This window comes from Corapipo altera, unplaced genomic scaffold (genome assembly GCF_003945725.1).
Source record: "Corapipo altera isolate COAL_440 unplaced genomic scaffold, ASM394572v1 271, whole genome shotgun sequence".
Taxonomy (NCBI): Eukaryota; Metazoa; Chordata; class Aves; order Passeriformes; family Pipridae; genus Corapipo; species Corapipo altera.
The window spans coordinates 2,016,668-2,033,710 of record NW_020884935.1 but is presented as its reverse complement, the minus strand read 5'-3'; the positions used below and the strand labels follow the sequence as shown (position 1 = coordinate 2,033,710).

The 17,043-nt window shown below is 43.6% G+C and overlaps 1 protein-coding gene and 1 long non-coding RNA gene across 3 annotated transcripts; both read right to left on the bottom strand.

Moving 5' to 3' along the window:
* Positions 1–122: 122 nt before the first annotated feature.
* Positions 123–1,113, bottom strand: LOC113955180. Its single transcript, XR_003530456.1, has 2 exons — positions 794–1,113; positions 123–434 (listed from the first exon to the last, which is right to left on the bottom strand). It is a non-coding gene; the product is annotated as an uncharacterized LOC113955180 (long non-coding RNA).
* A 145-nt stretch (positions 1,114–1,258) lies between these two features.
* On the bottom strand, positions 1,259–16,982 carry RPS6KB1 (ribosomal protein S6 kinase B1). 2 transcript variants are annotated; one of them, XM_027660415.1, is made up of 15 exons: positions 16,845–16,979; positions 13,688–13,737; positions 12,644–12,764; positions 12,260–12,328; positions 11,710–11,857; positions 11,205–11,262; positions 10,226–10,326; positions 9,279–9,369; positions 8,985–9,075; positions 8,586–8,693; positions 8,229–8,291; positions 7,368–7,445; positions 5,984–6,091; positions 5,333–5,445; positions 1,259–4,640 (listed from the first exon to the last, which is right to left on the bottom strand). In XM_027660415.1, exons 1-15 carry the CDS (start codon positions 16,962–16,964, stop codon positions 4,403–4,405), a joined length of 1,557 nt encoding a protein of 518 aa, XP_027516216.1. In that variant the 5' UTR covers positions 16,965–16,979; the 3' UTR covers positions 1,259–4,402. The 2 variants fall into 2 exon arrangements, with proteins under 2 accessions (XP_027516216.1, XP_027516218.1); XM_027660417.1 differs by lacking the exons at positions 1,259–4,640; positions 5,333–5,445; positions 5,984–6,091 and adding an exon at positions 6,116–6,258 and having other exon boundaries at positions 16,845–16,982.
* Between the last annotated feature and the right edge of the window lie 61 nt (positions 16,983–17,043).

Sequence of the window (17,043 nt, the reverse complement as noted above, 5' to 3'; positions counted from 1 at the left end):
GATTATTTTATGGAGCACAACAAACAGTGTCAGTGCTTTAAGTCAACCCTGATCCTCTGGGCTCTGTGCTCCACACTGGAGTAACAACTGGAGTAAGGGTGGAGACTGGTCAAAAGCAGGACCAGGGAACAATCTGGGTTTTATTCTTTCTTTCTGTTGGTGGTTTGGTTTTTTTTCCCTTGAAGATGCAGTGACAATTATCCAAACCCAGTAGTACCAAACAGGTTTTATTAAAACCAAAGAACCACGAAGAGATTTTGATGGACCGGTTTAGATTTACACTTCATAAATGAAACGGCTCATTCTCAGATACAGAGAGGGGAAAACAGGCAGGAACTCACCTCCAGGAATGCCACCCTCTCTGATCCACATGGAATTAGGATGCAGCTCTTCCTGATGCAGGCCAGGGTCACCAACAGGCAGCACATCTGACTCTGCAGGGGCAGAACAGAGAACAGGTGACAAGTGACAACCAACAGCTGCTTTTTCTGAGCCCCAAAGCCCAGGTGAGGGGACCAGCCCTTGGGAACAGGCTGAGCCAAAGAGCATCTCCCAGGTCCTTTCTGTTCTCAGGGAATTCCTCCTCCCTCCCTTTCCCATCCAAGCTGTCACAATGATTTCCATCCATAGTTATACTCAGGGCCTTCCCACTTCCTAAAAAAAGAAACAAACAGGTCACTGGGATTGACACGTTTAAATTTGCTTTTAGTTGCTCTTCACATCCATCTTACTGAGCACTTGAGGACATTTAGTCCCAGTAAACTGGGAAAGATGAGCCCAGAACAGGGATTACCTTGTCTGTACTGAGGCAGCTCAGGTGTGTTCCTGCAGCAGCTGCAGATGGAGTTAATCTGGAAGAGAACAACCTGTGGAAGTTCATATTTGAGAACTGCACACAGTGGATCACCAAGGACCTGCAGGAAAAATATTCAATTTGCCTTGTTCTTAATGACTCTTCCTTTCCCCCTTAGGATAAAGGATTTCCCTCTAAACTGGGAAAATAAAACAGCAACTATCCTGTAAAGAGAATTTAACCACACCAACCAAACCCCAACCACGTCCTAAAAACAAGAGTCCTCCCTCAGTGTTTGATGCACTTCTTGATTAACAGTGAGAACAGGCTGGGAGTTAATACTGAAAAGAGAACAGGCCCCAAATAAACCTCCACAGCAGAGTGGACTCAGATATTAAATGTTCTCCAGCAGTTCAGCCTTTAGAGAGCAGGACCAGGAAAAAGGGATATTCAAAAGAACAATTGACTCGTTGATTTTTATCTTTTATTATGAGCTAATACCAGGATGACATTCAAATGTCAGATGGCACAATTAAGACAGTCTTGGTAGGAATTATTCCAGCATTCCCAAAATTACAATTTAGTACACGAATGGCGTCAAATGCATCACTCCCACAAGAAAACTGATGGAATTCGGAATATCTTATACCAGAAGAGTTTCTGCATCAAATGGGAAAAAGAAAAACTGCTGGTAACACAGCTGACCTAGAAACCTTTTCTGAGAATGACCTGCAGAACAAAATATTTCCCTATTTAACATCTAGTAAAAAAAAATATGACTTTTGTTCAAGTTTAAGATTTAATACTTTTTATATGGTTAGCCACAACAGGTATTAACCTCAGTTTTACTATATTTTTGTAATGCTACAAAAATCCTATAAAATCAAATTATAGTGAATTTTTCAGTGATTATAATTAAAAAAGCGCAGCTTGTACAAAATAAAAAAAATAAGATTCTATACTCTAATGAAAAATTTAAGACATTTTTAAATGAACAAAAGAAAGCACTTGTTAAGCTCTCCAATATTCAATGCATTCTGCACTTATCTGAAATAGCCAGACAGGAGCTACAACTCCACTCCCCTCAGTTCACAACTAGTAATTTTGACACTATTATATATATATATAGAGGATCTATGTCTGATCTTTTTACAAATAAATACAGGATAAACCATATTGCATAGTGTGTGCTTGCTGTCTGAGTCACACTCCCAAAGTTTCACAGTCATGGTAGGGAATTCAACTTAGAACCTATGGGATGAAACATTGACAGTACATGGAATTTCCTTGGAAAACCGATGAGTTGGGGGTTGTAATTCCTCAGTGAACTCAGACAAACAACTCTTGCCATTCTTGCCAGCCATAATAAACCAATTCCACTGGACAATCTACCCAGCCAAGCAAAAAGCAACCGGTGGCTGGAACTGGGACCAAGAGAGATCTGCCTCCAAAAACGACTATTTTTTTTAAGCAAGTCCCTTTCTCCTCAGTGGCCACATCAGGGCACCTCAGGAACGAGCAGCACAGAGGCTCCAGGGGCTGGAGGTTGAGGCCTTGGCAGATATTCCCCATGCAAACAGTGCAATCCAGAATGCAGCCAGGTTTGCAGATATGCAGAGTGCAAACAACTCCTGAGCACTTGGGTTTTGGTTTCACAACGCCCCCCCCCTGAACAATTGCAATCCTCCAGTGTGGCACTGCAAGGGAACTTGATCTGCCTCAGGAAATTCAAACTTTTTTAACAAGAGGAAGAACAAAAGAGATAAAATCTTAATTTTTGCTCGTTTTTTGTTGTTGGTATCAAGGTATCACTGAATCCTTCCGACTTGCAAATCTGAGCAAAGAGCACTGAGCGGATTCAATGCTTGAGAGAGTTTTATGGCTTGGATCCTATGGCTCAAAAAAGGTTCAGTATCCACAGAGTAAGCGGAAATCTAGGATAAAAAAATCCCTACTGTTGTGAAACACCAGAAGTAGACTTTGCACAGTTTGACTAAGGATAATGCAACATGTGGCAGGCAAAAAGTGACAGGACTTGGATGCAGCTGGATCATCTCCACACACACACACACAGCAGACACACCCTAAACTAGTGTAAAGCTCTGCAGATTTTAACCCTTTCACCAGCTATGCTCATGGAAATGCTTTCTTTAAGGCAGGAAGTATATATTTAAGGAAGGTAAAGTTTACCTTTATTTTATTCTTTGTACCTGTAAGTCAGTTGTACAGATCATGTGACAGTTTTAAAAACATAAATATAGTGTCCTTAGAACATGTTTCCTAAATGAAGGTTGCTCAAGTTCTGACCCACTGTGGAAGACATTCACTGAAAGGCCATTGAACACTTTTTCTCGTACAATCAGCAAATTTATTGCCCCAGCATAGAAAAAAAAAATGTGGAGAAATTTAGAAATGTATAATGGCAGGGAACTCCCGTAAGCAAAATTTTATTAATAATTATTATACTTTAAAAAAAAAAAAATAAAATCCTCACATTCTTACCCACCTGTTACAAAAATAGTTATTTCCTTCCTGCTATGTAGGGCTTGTCTCTGTTCCCTGGGGGACTTGCTATAGATCTCTACTGACCTTGTGATGGGATGCACAGTCTCCTGATCTCGCTGTGGGTAAGAACCTGGCTGTGCTGAGCTGCCTCCAGCACCAGCACAAGGGACAAAAAAAGTGATGTTTCCCAGTGAAATGTCTGCTGAGGACAGGGATGAAATAAGCAGGACGTGTGTGAGCCCGTGGCTTCCAGTTAAGCCTAGAACAACATAGCAGCATTGCCTCTGATTAGATCCGTTGGTCCCTGCAGGAACAGGGATTTCAGCTGGGGAAGCAAGTGAAAAACAGTCCCACCCCACACTGCCAAGCTGGCCAGTGGTTCACTTATTGATTTGTTGTTTGATGAGGAGAAGAATCAGAACCAGAGCCTTGAAAAAAAAACAAACAAACAAACAAGCAACTTTCTTCACCAATTATTCTGCGTTTGCAATTTTGGGATCCTTTCCATAATGAGCTGAATCAAAAAAATCTATTTGAAAAATATATATTTTTTTTTTTTGTATATATATATATAAAAAAACCTCATTATGTTTTGAACGTGAGATACCAATTAATTTTAGCTTTCATCTTTGATTCCACCCCGTTGTAGGAAACCTCTTAACGAAGCTTGCATGCTAATTACCCCTCAGCTGCAAGCACAGGCGTTTCATCCTCTGCCTAGTGAAAGGGCTAACCCTCCTCGACACATTCACTACACCAGTGATTCTGGAGCAACGTCCTGACCCTTAATACTGTCAGTTCCAAGCTGAGAAATCCTTGATAAGGTGAGCAGATGTCACTGGAATCGTTAGATGACGTGCCTAGAGTTCTGCAATACCATTTGCTGAAGTTTTTTTTTTTTTATGCACCATTGATTGACAGGAAAAAAAAAAAAAAACCAAAAAGAAAAAAATCCGTTTTTTTTTTTTCTTTGCTTTCCAAGTCTCTCTGTGCAATGACTGACTCTTTGATACTGTCACTTTTTTTAAAAGTAAACCAAACAAGCCCTCGTGTTTCAGCTCCAAGGGGGCTCCCGTCTGTTCTCGGTTCCCAACCGCGGTGCTGTCATAGGTTCATGCGCAAGTGCTCTGGTCGTTTGGAGATCATGGGGAAAGCTTGTTTTTTGTAGGGCCCAGAGTTTGGCTGCCGGATTGGAAGCGGTGCTGAAGCCTCTCCACACACTGTCACATCCATTTGTTCTATCCCACTCGTCTCCATCGGGTATTCCACAGGCGGCTGAGCGGTCGATGCGCCGGCAGAAGCACCTCTTCCCCAGAACTCCCCGGGGGAAAACTTGACGGGGCTTTAAAACAAGAAACACACAGATCAGAGCTGGGGATACGGCACCGAGGGGGATCTGTTACTCTGCAGGAAGCTCAAATGCCTATTGAGAAGCATTTCTAATTCTTCCTTCCACTTCCAGAAGTTTGAGAAATTTCCACGGGGAGCTTCTACCACTGTCTCTTGTAAAGTACATTCCTGTCATCTGAGGGTGCATTTCTAGGTGATTGCAGAATCAATGAAAGGCTTATCAGGAAGAAAAAAAAAACAACCACTAATTTTTGCTCAATCATAACCATCTTTTCTTGTTGGTTCTTTGTTAGTACCAAGATATTGCTGAATCCTTCCAGTTTGCAAATCTGAGCAAAGAGCACTGACTGCACTGACATGATTCTTTCTGGACTAACAGGATTCTTTAGCAGCACAAAGCTCTTAGGATGTTCTGAAACAGTTCTAGAGGGATGGTGAACCAAAGTCACCGGAGTGGGGCTGCAGCAGCACTAAAAAGCAGCAAATTAGTACTTCCTGTGCTGCCAAACCCCACAGATTTATCATGATAACGTGGTTTGTAAAACAGGGTCGATCCTGTAACTCGAACGGAAGTGCTGGGCTGAGGAGCAAGGCTGCATTTTGAATTTCTACTTGTCAAAAGGTGTGTTACAAAAAAAGAAAAGAAGGAAAAAGAAGGAAAAAGAAGGAATAAAAGAGAGGTACCTGACTGGTGTCCTTGGGCTACCGATGAACCTGCGAGGGGAGCGGATTTTTGGTTCAAAAGAAAATTTCTCTTTTACGCTTTCAAGTACTGATGGAGCCACGTAGGTAAAACCCTGCAAGACAGCAAGGGAGGCAACATTCACCCTGGGGATCACTCTGCAGTGACCATGAAAACCTGATTATGATCAGAAAATTACAAAAGGAAGAGTAAATGCAGACACAGGAACTTCTACTCCTCGAAGCAAACAGTGGGACTCTGGGGAGTTCCCAACCTGATGCTCCAACCCGGCTACTTCTGCTCCCAGACTCCCACAGGCACACTCACTTTAATTAATTTTGCTCTCTGGACTGGACATTGTTCCCTCTGCATGACTGTGAAAGCAACCCCGTGGCCAGGGTTCAGAATGCAGCTCTGAATCACAATGCTGACATTCCACAAAGGAGGCACCGTTTGCTGGCTGGTGCATAAAGAAAACGTCAGAGATAGCAAAGTGTCCTCAGAGCCCTTCAACATCTCCAACCTGTCACAGAGTTTGGGTCCAGTGATGAGGGTTTGCTTTGAATATCAGGTAGGATTCCAGAGAATTAATTTAGCTGCAGTGCCCCCCTGCTCCCAGTAAAAACCTCCCTCTCCAGCCATTCCTCACTCACCAGAAAGACCTGGTTGGCACTTTCACTGAGAGTTGAGTCATCTGGGCTATCAACAGGTGTCTGACGTGTAAACTTTGAATCAAACTGGCTCACATCCTCTTCAGATTGCTTTGCAAAAACAAAATGGTTAAGGGTTTATATTACAGATATCAACCAGTGCAGCCTCTGGGTGGAGTTCATTCCATAGGTTTTTGGCAGAGCTCTGCTGGAGTAAAACCCTGGAGTGGTGTCGGAATCCTGTCGCTGCCAGTGGGAGGTCACTATGGGCACTGACACTGAGAAATAAAGGCAAGGGGGAGGGGCAAAAATTATGGATCAAAAAGGAATACAAATTAAAAAGATGCCTTTAAAAAAAAAAAATTAAAAAATCTCAAATTACAAACAGAAACTTTCAGAATGACAATGCCAGTTTCTTGCCAAGTTCAGCCCTCGTCACAACCAGAACAGTTGCAACTCTCAGAATTTGGAACCTCTCCAGATAATTTAATCCCATTTTTGCAGATACAGAAGTGTTTACACTGTGAGGGATGGAGGACAACTCTGGAATAAGTGATTATGCATATTGTTTAATTTGGCCACAGAACAACAGTAACTCCAAGTTTCCTTCTCTCATTCTTTGTGGAAATGCAACGGATTCATTTGTGTGAACCCTCATGAAACATTTGGAAAAAACCACCTGGTTTGTACAAGTAACTTTCATAGCATTGCTAATAACAGAAAAACCCCAAATCATCTTCAATAATTCATTCAGAAATACCAGTCTTGAGTCTTTCTGAATTTCATTCAAAAGGGTGAAGGGAAAAAGGTCTGCAGTCCCCATCCTGGAGCTGCTGGACATCAGTGATGCCTGAGCCAGTTTAAAGTGAGATTTTTAGTAGTTGGGAACTATGGGGGTGGCAAAACCCACTGCTGCTGTAGCTAATTGTACCCAGAGGGAAAAACAGACCTCAAAATATAAGATGGGATAATAGAGATTCATTCATCACATCACTGGTTTGAGGTAAACTATGACTGCTGCTCAGAATGCACGAGATGCACTGTAAATGTTAATAACCAAACACAGAAAATGCTTAATTAGGTGACTTCATTGACTTCTGCTTAGCAGCTCTTTCTCATTTTAGTTGAAACTAAGTACTGACTGACTGTAGAGGGTTCAGAAGCAGAGATTCAGAGTGAGCTGCACTTGCAAGTCTGTTTAACCTCCAGGTGAGAAGCAGGAGGAATTCAAAGGGAAGCAGATCTGCCTCTGACTTGACAGCAGTGAATCTGTCACCCAAGCTGTAACCTAAGTCCCAGGAATCAGTGACACTCCAGTCTGTAATCCCACATCAAGACCACTCCTAAAGGCACATAGGGAGCATCTCCCAGCACTCCCAGTACATACCAATAAGGGTTTAAAAGGAGGTTCCACCTTTCGTGCCAACAGCTCGTCCCAGTTGATGTGTCTGAAGAAGGGGTGAGCCTGCAGGGTTACAACAGCACAGTCAGCACCTCCTCTGGGGCACAAACCACCCAAATTTAACCACTAACAGGGGCTTCTCAGGCCCTTTCCCTGGTGGCTTTCCTTCCAAAATCACAGCTGGGTTCAGTGCAGTGTATTCTACATCAGAAGAGCTGAGAATTGATACCACACCTCCAAGACAGACAACTCCTGTCCCTGCAATGTTTTCCTTGAAAGGGTTAGAAAAAGTCAGTTCACAGGCAAAATACCTCAACTTTTAAAGTTAGATACCTAAAAACCATGCCAAAACATTGCATTAATGACAAGTTATCAGAACTGGGAAATGAGGAGGACTCTCTAATATGCTGTTAATGGCACCACAAAAACAAAAGTCAAGCTGGAGGCAACGGGGACTAGGCCTCTGCCTTAGTTTTTAGCTAACTTTTCCCTTGGAATAGCTGCACTAATGCTGGCAGGGTTTTCACCAGCTGAGAGCATCATCACCCTTCCAGGGCTGCACAATTAGCAGTGTACAACTGGTGGAAAAGATCTGCTGGAAGGCAGAGCTAAAGAGCAGAAGTTATCTTCCAAATCTCCAATTATCCAGCAGGTAGGCAGCTGCTTTTGTGCAGCTTTAAAGCTTTCAGATTTTGACCAGCTGTCACATGTGGCAGCCTTTCTGCTCATTACCCTTCAAGACAGGCAGACAGACAGACAGACAGACTCTCCTGCCCTGATGGACCCTCAGAGCTGTTTTCTCCTCAGTGAGGTAATTTAAGAGTTCTTGAGTTAAGTGCAAGTTACCTGAACTTCTCCAGCATCTCCAGGACCAGCTCCTAGACGTGAGGCAGCATTTCTTTTTAGCAGCTTCATGAGAAACAACATCCAAAAAAGCAGAATTAGTTGTGCTGTTATGACTAGACTAGTCCTGACATGAAGCACCTCTTGAATGAGCACCGTGCAGAATGAATACAGAATGACCAGAAAATCTGCATTTGTTAGAAAACGACTGTATTTCCAAGGAAAATCACTTTCTGTACCACACAACACAAAACTGACTGCTTTAGTAATAAATCAAGCTTGGACTGAGCAGCCATAGTGGTATCCCTGTATTTTTATTTCCTCCATAATATATAGCACTGACAGGCATTAAAACTGTACCTTTTTAAGCAGATCTCTGGCTTCTTGTGTGAGGTAGGGAGGCAAGTTGAGTTTACACTTGAGAATCTTGTCAATTGTCTTCTTTCTGTTCTCCCCAGTGAAAGGAGGCTGGAAAGCACCATTGGAAGGGGAGGAAAAACAGGACTTGTTCAGATCTCTTTTTTGTGCATGCACAACTCACTTCAGTCATTCACAAAGCAGGAAAAATTAATGCAAACAGGACTTGAAAATCACTCTTTGGATAAAAGCAGCTCAAGGCTGTAGTGAACACAACTTATTTCTTACTTGCAGTCTGCATTATATATAAATGATGTGTATTTATACATGCATCTGAGTGAGGACACAGGGAACTACAACAGCTACAAAGGGAAATACATGCAATTATAACTGTGCACCTACTGCTCCAGTCAGCATGTCATACATTAATGCCCCCAAACTCCACCAGTCCACAGCACGGTTATGCCCACTCCTCATCAAGATTTCAGGGGCCCTGTGAGCAGAAAAATTAAAAATATGAAAGTGTTTTAAGCAGCTTAATACCAATTCTGACTCCTAGTTTTCAAGCAAACCCACATTTTATAAAGTAAAGTTTTCCTAAGTCGCTCAACATATGAACCATCAGTTAAAAAAGGCAAAATTCAGCCATTCCCCCCAGAGCAGAGTAATACTTCTGTATGTCATCATGCAGCTCACATGTATTCAATTGTTCCACAGAATGTGTGTGTGACTGTTCCATCATGAATAGATTCTTTACATAATCCGAAGTCAGTCAGTTTTACATGACCTGAAAGGCAATACAGAAAATTTCAGACTTGTTACAATTCTGACATCTCTGTAAGTAACATTAAAAACCAGAAAATTCAACATGAGTCTGTATTAACTCTGAGCTACTTCCAGATATTTTCAGTGGTCTGACAAAGCAATACAGTCACAAAACAGAACGAGGTAATCACACAAAGATAAAACTAAATGTTGCCACTTGAAGAGAAACAAGACAAAACAGCAGAACTTACTCACAGATAGACAACTGTAGTTAGAGATTTTAAAGCATCATTCAGCTAAGAAAGTAGGTTACTGAATTTTACTGCTTGCCTTCAAGTGCACAGAACAATCTTCAACAAAGTGCCTTGAATAATTCAGTACAAAGACTCAGACTAAGTAAATCAGTTGTTTAAGAAAACATGGAAATAGTGGCTGGTACAGACTGCCAGGATAATCAGTGTCACACAGTCATGGAACTGCAATCAGGAACTGAAACTGCTGTCAGGCAAAGCCTCAGCAGCTGGGGAAGTCATTCCAGCAAATGATGTGACATCCTGCCTTAAACTGCCTTTCCTAACACCCCCATGGACCCAAATGTCGTGGATTCTGCGCTGAAGACACGGATATTTATGTGCTTTACAATGATCCAGTAGAGGAAAAATTGCACAAAGAGCAAGTGAACCAAATCTCCCAACATGTGGGTCTGTACCCACAGAACCTGGAGCTCGCTGGGGCCCCAAAGAACCTCAGTGTGTGACTGAGGACAATCAGCTCTGGCAATTCCTGCTCTAAGGAAACTCTCCTCAGAGTGAGGAGTTGGGACCTTTGCAGAAGTGTTTTCCAACACCTGCCAAGCTGACTCAGGGCTGCCTTTCTACCTTGGTGATTGAGCATGATGTTCTCTGGCTTCAGATCCCGGTAGATGATTCCTTTTTGATGCAAGTGCCCCAGTGCCATTGAGATTTCTGCCAAGTAAAAGCTGAAAGGAAACATATGCCACGAAATTAGACATATTCAATCATGCAAAGCAGCTTGAGCACTATTATGTACCTAGCAACAGTTCCTTGAAAGCAGCATTAGAAGTCTGGGAGAGAAGAAAGGAAAAACAATGATGCCTTTGAGGTTGGTTTGCCTAAAAATCACCCAGACCCCAAGAACCACAAAATTACATATTAGCATTGGGTTTACCTGCTCAGTAGGTATCTGAGAATGAATATATTTGGAGGAATCTGAATTTTTAACCATTTTTAGTGGTTCAAATATGTGTCTAACCACATCTAGGTGGCAAAGCTGAAAAGAAATAATGAAGCTAAGAGGTAACTGGCAGCCCCCAATCCCACACGGACATCAGAGCTTTCCCAGGGCATTGTCCATGGGAAGAACAACTGCAGTCAGTGTAAAGCCTAATCAGTAAGGGATAATTTCAACTTGTCCATCTGTAAAGTATCACTACTCCAGAATATTTTTCTCCTTCATTACCATAATCAGCACTTCACACCTCTGAGCATCACAACACAGCCACTGCAGTGCCTTGGGAATCCTGGAACTGGCTGGGAAATTGGGTGTGGATCCAGAACAAGCAGAATTGCATTTACAGCAAATCTTTCACAGCTTTTTCTCCAACACCCAAAACACCTCCCTGACCACAGCCCTGTGGAAAACACCCTCAGTGGACCCTCCTCTGTGGAAAGACTTGGAGTTACAGCAGCACAAAGTGGTAAGTGCAGCACAGACACCCTCCCCAAACCCACTGAGCTGCTCTTTTCACCACTTTGAAATGACTGACTACTTATATATAGTTTAAGCACTTGGAAAAAAACCTCCTAACTATTAATGTACAAAAATAGCTTCACTTACCAAGCTGTGTCTTCCATAAATATCCCTTCTCTCTCTAACTGCATAAATAGTTCTCCTCCTGCCACGAGAAAAAATAGATTATACTCAGTTAAAGTATCATTTTTTAGTCAGCCAAAAGTCTATTTTCTAGGAGAACTATAAGCAACAGGTATTTTTTCCTGCTGTACAACACGTTTCACAAAAAAAACCCAAGTCTGTTTCTAATCTGTGATTGTTTCCTTACCCCTGAAATAAAGGGAATACTTTCTTCTGTCATGAAGAACCTGCAGGAACTAAACCCTCAGGGACTCTCTGACTGCACCCAGTCTTAGAGTAACACACAAAAATGCCCAATTTCACTGAATTAGAAAGTTTATTGATGTTGTTCTAGGTGCTTTTAATACTAAGCTGCTCCACATTTTAAGACACCAAGCCAATTGTTAACTGGCCTTTTACCCATGGGGTGAGAAACCCAACTTCTTGGTTGTGTAGAACACCAGCAGGTAAGAGAATTTCAAATACTGACCACTGAGATACTCAAGGATGAGGTAGAGTTTTCCACCAGTCTGAAAGGCATAAATTAAGTCTACAATGAAGGGATGTTTCACTTCCTCCAGGATATTCCTCTCTGCTTTCGTGTGAGCTGTATCCTTGGCATTCCTTACAATCATTGCCTGCAAAAAGCAGGGAGAGGTGAGCACAAGAATGTGTTAAACAAGGCAGGTTTTATATTGAGTTCAATCCTGAGTTTATTAAACCACCACACTATGTATGAGTCAGCAACAGCATAAGAAAATAAATTCACCACAGCATAAGTTTAAGTCTTTATTTCATAGAATTACACAGTAATTTAGGTTGGAAGGGATCTCCTGGCCTATTTAAATGAGCTGCTAAGAACTACCCAGACAGAAAAATTCAAAGTTAAATTCGAATTTCAACCGTACCCGGGTATCAACTGTACATATATTAAAACTTATTTTTAGGTAGAATAAATCATTAGACAATTGTAAAAGCTAAATGGAAGGTTAGGTTGTTTTAAGATTCGGGTAACAGTGGAATGTGAACATCCAGGTTACCTTTTTAAGAACTTTCATGGCAAAGATTTTCCCGGTGTTTGCTCCAGTTACTTTCCGTACTTGAAACACCTGAACAACAACACAAAGGCAATCAGAAAAAAAAGGAAGTTAGAAGAAGAGTTCTGCCAAAGAGAGCTGAGATGACCCACAAACCACAAGGCTGCTGGTGAGGGGACCCAGAACCACTTTGGGACGTTTCCTGCTGCCAGAGCTGGAGATGCTCTGCCCAGACCTCTGTCCCACCACACCAACCTTGGGGCTCCCCTCTGGCAGAATGAACTTGGCAGAAAACAGGCTGGGAAGACCAGAGCTTGGCCAAGGCAGCAGAAGGCCCTTTCCCATGCTGTGGGTTTGCTCCTGCAGGGGGGGATCAGGAGTTCTCACCTTGCCGTAGCCGCCCTTGCCCAGCACGCGCAGCAGCTCGAAGCACTCGGGCCGGATCTTCTCGGGGCCTCTGTTCACACTGGTCTCTGAAATCTCAAACTTCTCACAATGTTCCATGCCCCTGGAGAGGATAAAACATGGATATAAGCCTACCTGATACTCCTAAATGATCACTGAAAGGAAGCAAGTGACTCTGGGACAAGCACAGCCTGCCTGACCAAGGGACGACTCCCCGGGGGATCTGGAGAACCCTCAGCACCGGGAATATCACTTGGAAAAGAAACAGTCTTTGCAAAGCTCCAAGTGTCAACTTGCACAGAGGAGATTACTTGCAAATTTTGGGGATTTAGAGGATCAGGATCTCCTTCAAATCCCTTCATTTCAATGCACTGTGCTCTGCATTACACCAGAGTTAAGTCTGGAAGATCAAAGCCTCCAACTGACTTGGACACTTCTCCAAGACCTCAAGGAAACACGAGGCTCTGAGGGGTGATTAAGTGTCAGATCACACTCAGCAGCCCCAGCAGTCATGGGGAGACTTCCAGAATACAAACACCTGGCAGAAAAAGCTGTAACAGGAGAGTCTCATAACTCTGAACATGCCACAAAAGTCTGATCCATAATTTAAGGAGGCTTCTAAACTGTGTTCCAGGTCTGCCAAAGTTACACAGATTGATCCTGCTCAAGGAAATGTGGTTGAACTGCTGGAACTATTCCTTCTCCCCACTGGAATAATCTGGGAACTATAAATGAAGCCAGGCTGGAGGTGTTTGTCTCCTGAACTCAGGGTTTCTCCAACAATCCTTGCTGGAGAAACAAGGATTAAAAGACAAGCAGCAAGGTTTCACCAGGATTTTATTTTGTTATTATTATTTCAAGATACAAGTCATAAATTTTAAGGTGAGGCAATAGTGAAATGTCTAAAAATGACTCAGATTTGAGCCAGAGTGACAACATTTTCTGTTTGCCTTAATAATGGGACAAAATGAGAAGTTATGTGTAGCTGGCATGAATGATACAGGATATTTTCCAGCAGCAACTTACAGGTCATATTGGCCAACTCCTCCATGGTCCATGCTCTCACTTAACTGACCCTGGGGATGGGAGGGGTAGAAGGAAGATTAATTAGAAAAAGAAAAAAAAAATCATTAAAAAGAAATGCACTGATGTGTCTTATAGCTTGTTACATTAAAAAGAAATGGATATAATTTTAACTTACGTAATTAAACAAGTCCAAAGGTCAGGAATAATAAATTCCCAGCAGAAGATAAAAAAATGCACAAAATTCTGTGCAAGATTTGCAATATTTCCACAGATCTCAGAGAGTGACCAGGGAACCACTGCCTTACCTGGCTGTGCTGTTATTTAATCACTTAAATGTTACAGGTACAAATTCCCAGCCCCAGGTGAATTTGGAAAGTATTAAGACACTGTATTTTTCTTTATAGTTGCTCTAACACATGGATTTTAAAGTCCTGTTACAGTACTATGCAAATCAGAACAATAAGAAAGATTATGGGAATAGATGAGCTGGGACTCATGTGCACTAAAACCAAATAACCCACAGAGAAGGTTTTATTATTCTATACTGAGAATAATTCAATCCTAATAATAATGAAAGAATTCAGCTTTCCTCTGATGTTAAACACCTTTCCTGACCAATAATCACTCCACAGATTAATGGATGTAAATATTACTAAGGAAAGTTCAGGCACTTCAGCATCAGAACCAGTCACCAGGGAGGAATGAGGGTTAATTCTGAAGAGATATTTCCTTCAGAGAAATTTTCAACTTGATCCCTTCTGCAAGATAATACTTCCCTCTCACTGGGGCTCTGCATGGCAAAAGAAGTGCAAAGCAAGCAGACAGCTGGAATGAATGCAAATGGAATTTCATGGGCCAGCTTCTAGGGAGCTTAACTATACCCCAGAATTTTTATTTTTAAAAGTATGGACAAAAAAAAATGGCAACTGCAAGGAGATACAGATAAACTGAGTGACCTGTGAAATTCAGAGAAACAGAAGGGAAAGAAAAACCACTGAGAGCTGCAAAAAGCAGCCCAAGGAGTGCATTTCAAATATTATCTAAGTGAAAACACTAACCAAAGAAAACTAGAAACTTTCAGCAGCTTCCAGACCATTGAAATGTTAAAGTTTACAGAGGCTGGTTCATTTTGGGTGGGCTAAAGGGGAATTTAACTCCTACAAGCACCACAGGCACTAAGGGAATCCAAAAGCTCAGGTTTGTTTCCAGCTCCTGCCCTGCTGGCATTTATTAAAACTCAGCTTATTGACACGTTTCACAACAAACCCACTGAGGCTGCCCTTGACCCCACTCCTGATGCCAACAAATGAATTCTAAAAAAATCAACAAACACAGAGAATAAACACCCATCACGTTCCCAGAGCAACCCCTCCAGTTACCCAACGGTTCTGGAAAAGTTTCTGTGTGCTGCTCTTGCTCCTGTGAACTTTGGGTTCCATTCCCAGTATGAACTTGACCAAAATGCACTTTAGGTACCATTCTGTTGTATCAGGGTTTGTTCTCCTTCCACACCAGCAGCAGCCCTTCAGTCTATACGTTATTTCACTCCTTACAAACACAAAAATTAAGGCTGGGTGGTTTTTCACACCACAATAATTAGTGCAAACAACCACAGGGCTTTTGAGGAAATGCTGCATTTAACAATCCTTTAGATTTTCTGGGATGGCTGTGCCTATTCCAACCCACAGCTGATGTGTCTGGGCTCCCCCAAGGCTTTGGGAAGTACCAGAAATGAGACAACACAGTCCTGACTTCCCACCTCAATCAATTCCAGTTTAATGATCTCCACTGCAACATCCTTCTGATCCTTGTAGGACACACACAGAGACAACTTCCACTGAAACATCCTCCCCCTCCACACAGTCCTGATGTTCCCCTTCTTCCCTGCCCTGACATTCCCTGATTTTCAGTTGGTTTAATTCCACTTCTCTCTCTCTCCTTTATCTGTTTGCAAAAGGCACCTGAGAACCAGCTGAGGTTGCCAACATGCATTTGTTGCTGCCCCACAGAAACTTCTGTCAAGGCAATGTTTTTAAATCCACATTAACCAATGAATGGTTTAATTGTTCCCTGGGACTGAATTATTGGAACAGGAGACAGAACAAACTCAACTTTCTTGCCACCCCCTCAGAACCTGTTCCTGGCAGCATTAACTGTCTGATGCAATTACAGGGGTTTTTTAAGCCAAGTATTTTATTGATTACTGAGGTGACAAACAGAGCTTTTCCCTGCAGGTCGAGGAGCTTCCAGCTGTCAAACAACGTCCTACAGTTCATGTGGAGTGGGGGAACTGAATATCTGGTTGTGTCCTGAAGGAAAGAACCTGAAGGGAGTCTACAGAAAAGATGGAGAGGAACTTTTTACAAGGGCCTGGAGTGACAGGACAAGGGGAATGGCTTCCCACTGCCAGAGGGCAGGGTTAGGTGGGATATTGGGAAGGAATTTTTGGCTGTGAGGGTGGTGAGGGCCTGGCACAGGTTGCCCAGAGAAGCTGTGGCTGCCCCATCCCTAAAAGTGCTTGGAGCAACCTGGGATAGTGGAAGGTGTCCCTGAACATGGCAGGGGGTGGGACTGGATGAGCTTTAAGGTCCCTTCCAACCCAAACCATTCCATGATCTCAAGGACTCCAAGGATGTCATTAGAATTTAAACAGCAGAAAATAAATGCAGTAGCAGTTTACACAACACCAAACTGCTTTAAAAAGCAACAACATCACTGGAAAAATATAAACAGATACTGCAATGAGACCCCTCCAAAACCGTGGCAGAGCCCAGACGAACATCTTAAACCGCGAACTCCCCACGGCGAGCGCAGCGCTCAGCACAGCACAGCACACAAACACCCTGTGGCCCGCCCAACGCGGCGCTTTAAATCTGAGCTTTCAACTTTGCCGCGAGAGCCGCGACAGCGGAGCGAGCCGCGCTCCTGCCCCGCCGCTCGAGCGTGTGACGGCAAAGCCAGGAAACAACCCCCGCGGTCCCGGCGCCGAACTTCCGAAGGGAAGAGCTCTGGCGGGGCCGGATGGGGCTCTGCGGGGCGGGGCGGGAGGCTCGGGCTCTCCCCGGGTGCCTCAGCGCGGCCCCCGCGGCGCCTCCCGCGCCCTCCTTCCCTCAGGCCCCGCGGCCTCCACGCCGCGCGCCCGCACTCCCCCTCTCACCCCCTCCTCCAGCTCCTCGTCCGAGCCCGCGTCCTCGGGCTGGTCCAGGTCGATGTCGAACACTCCCGCCATGACTCCGTCGCTGGCTCCGCCGGGTGCGCGGGCCCAGGGCCGCCTCATGGGCCGGGGCCCCGCAGCGCCGCCGCGGCCGCCATCACCGGCTGCGCGGCCGCAGCGCGCCTGCGCGCCCGCCCCGCCC

Coding starts and splice junctions, on each gene's coding strand:
- RPS6KB1 (XM_027660415.1), bottom strand. CDS start 16,964: ATGAGGCGGCCCTGGGCCCGCGCACCCGGCGGAGCCAGCGACGGAGTC. Junction 9,076..9,278: donor TGTGGAACAATTGAATACAT/GTGAGCTGCATG, acceptor TTCTGCTCACAG/GGCCCCTGAAATCTTGATGA. Junction 8,694..8,984: donor ATGACATGCTGACTGGAGCA/GTAGGTGCACAG, acceptor GGTGCTTTCCAG/CCTCCTTTCACTGGGGAGAA.